Source organism: Cariama cristata, unplaced genomic scaffold, assembly GCF_000690535.1.
Source record: "Cariama cristata isolate BGI_N322 unplaced genomic scaffold, ASM69053v1 scaffold4619, whole genome shotgun sequence".
NCBI classification, from domain to species: domain Eukaryota; kingdom Metazoa; phylum Chordata; class Aves; order Cariamiformes; family Cariamidae; genus Cariama; species Cariama cristata.
In genome coordinates, this window is record NW_009635108.1 from 7,933 (window position 1) to 10,710 (window position 2,778).

Here is a 2,778-nt window from a genome sequence, read left to right on the forward strand (position 1 = left end):
TTCCATTTGATTTACCTTCAAAAATAAATGTGCGGTGTACGTTGTGCATCTGATCAGTGTTGGAAGTCTGGAATAGAATTTAGGATTATTGATTTTAACAGCCCCTCTGTGTATCAAATGTCTGGTAATCCTTGTAGTAAGTTATGGGTCTCCTCCTAAATACTGGGCATCTGCCAGGATTAATAGCTGTCTGTGCTACTAGTTAATTGTGTCGGTGATCAAAAGCTGAGGTTTTGTCGGGGGGAAGAAAGGCAATTGAATGTCTCAGTTCTGCTAACACATTACAATGCACAAAATTAATGTATTTTAATTGAACTTTTTCCTACGTCAAAGAAATGGTAGCATTTAATGATAAATTCAGTCTGTAGTTCTTGTGGGGGCTTCTTTTGGGGCAGTTTTTCAGAAAGCCAGTGCTCTTCCCTGTACCATGTTAGTGTCAGGGGCTGATACAAAGCCATGCCAAGGAGCCTTGTCCCACCTATTCTGCAAATGGGAATTTGCTGGCTGAATGGAGAGAGAGGATTACAGGAGGAGAAAGCAACCTTTGGTGGAGGCAGTTGAATTCTATTTTGGCAAATTTGATTATGTATCTACATCCAGCATAAATTTCTTCTGTGATATTGGATATTGCTAAGCTCAATCTTCTGTGTGGGTATGGTGGGTTTGGGTGGATTTTTCCGAGTGTCTGTTTTTCACAAATGACTGTTGCCATAATGTTCTGTATATGTGAATTGGAAAAGTAGGAACCTCCTGTATACAAATGTCAAGTCTTCTTAGTTAAGGTTCAAGTCAGTGCTATTCTAACTGCTTTGAATATGGTGCTAGAATGGTATTAAATGCTTTGAAATAATTGCATTCTATTCAGATTCAGTATTTTGGAATAAATGAAGAGTTCATAACTTTGAATGTCCTTCAGAATGCTGGTTTTAGCATATCTGCACCTCATGCTGTAAAGCACCTTGCATGGCTGGGATGCAGTGAAAATCTGAATGGAAGTTGTTTTGTTTTGGAAATAACACCTCTTCCCTTACGGAAGAAGCCTTCATAGACTTAACTCCCAACTCACTCGTTTAATTCTTTTCTTAGGAATGTCCACAAGTTGTTATATACAGGTTTCAGTAGTATTAATTTAAAAGATATTTTGTTGTTGAAGTGGTGAAAGGAGTTTATTTTCCATTTTTTATCTACCACTTTAATTTGATCTTTGTTCTCAGTATCAGGAGAAAGAAGTAAAGAAAACTGAAACTAAAGAAAAGTCTCAAAAAAAAGAGCCTGAAAAAGAAGAAAAGAGCAGAAAAGAACAAAAAGGCCTAAAAAGTAAGTGCTCACTGCTTAAAAGAGAGAGGAGAAAGACCCTTCGGGACATTCTCCTCTTATTTCTGCAAGAGCAGATACTGTATAGTTTTTTAACACATACCAGAAACAAGAATTTCTGCTTTTAGTTTAGGAAGCAAAAATCTGCTGTTTAATGGCTTTGTTAATGTATGCTTCATGAGAATGCTGTGTGTACTTTCATGTACGAAGCATGGAAGTGTATAGGAATCTGTAATGGTTTTGTAGGCAAGTCAAGGTTTTGCCCGTTTTCAGTTGATATTGTCAACTATGCTTCTGTGGCACAGTAATTATCTTTTTTTTTAAGAGGAATTAATCCAACTCTTGGCTATTTCCAGAAGTCTTCTGATGATGCTATGAATACACACTTTTCTATGTTTAGAAAAACTAGTAGAGGTTCCCATCAGACAAACTTCTTGCCTCTTGCTTTAGCCACAATGATGAGTTATATTATACAACCCTTAAAATATCACCAGAACTGGAAGATTTGATACATGTAGAAAAATGTCTAGGTTGTATTTCTAATCTTAATAGTATAATGGAGTATTATTGTTACCACTCTTGGTCTCAGTAATGTTCTGGATGATATTATTTAGGATAAATTCCTTTACTGCTGTGATGAGGATGAACTGAGGAAAACTAGGTAACTCCACTTTTGATAATCGTGAATGGATATAGGAGGAGCTGTGATGCTTCAAATACCTGTTGCTAGAGAAACATCTTTCACTGAAAGTAGCATAGATGCTTACAATGCTTAAGACAAGGGCTAACAAACAGAATGATTAGTTATTGTTCCTTATACGGCACATGTCCTTCATCTGCTCATCACAGATACTGAACCATATATTCAAAGTAGTAATTTACACAGAATTCTAAATACGTTTTTTCAAAAGAAAATGGTACCATGTTGAAAGCAGTCAGAACTCAGACTTGCCACAGTAGCTGGAGGTGAACTCACTCTCCCTAATTTTTGGCTTATGTTGTTAAGCTTTGCTCCTACGCTTCAGCAATGATTAACTTATGGAAAGGGGACAGACCTTTTCTAAATGGACTCTGGTCATTCACTTAAACTTTGTTATGTAATAGTCTTTAGTGGCTCAAGTAGTCACTCTTGGTAACTGTCTTAATATTCTAGGCTTTAAGGACATCAAAAGTGCATTTGACTTGTTTAATGTAGCTTCAGAAGAAAAAAGTGAATATTCTGAAAATAACTGCAAAAGAGAAGAATCTTCGCTAGAATATAAATTCATAGAAGAATTAAAATCAAAAGACAGCAAGGTGTACAAGGAAAGGAGGAACATAAGAGATGAAACAGACACATGGACTTACATTGCTGCAGAAGGTGATCGAGAAGTAGTGGATATGTGTCAAATGGAGAACTCTGGTGAGCAGTAGAAACAAATGCAGGGGGAAGTTGAGCACTGGCAGTTAATATTTTCTCCATTC

General features: G+C 36.6%; 1 protein-coding gene across 1 annotated transcript in view; it reads left to right on the plus strand.

Annotated features, from left to right (window-relative positions):
• MPHOSPH8 (M-phase phosphoprotein 8) overlaps positions 1-2,778 on the plus strand; it is a gene marked incomplete at its 5' end in the record, with an annotated part of 23,740 nt that overhangs the window by 7,709 nt on the left and 13,253 nt on the right. The window contains 2 exons of the mRNA XM_009707393.1: positions 1,221-1,317; positions 2,468-2,716. Of these exons, the coding sequence (XP_009705695.1) occupies positions 1,221-1,317; positions 2,468-2,716 (346 nt within the window). The remainder of the gene's footprint in view (positions 1-1,220; positions 1,318-2,467; positions 2,717-2,778) is intronic.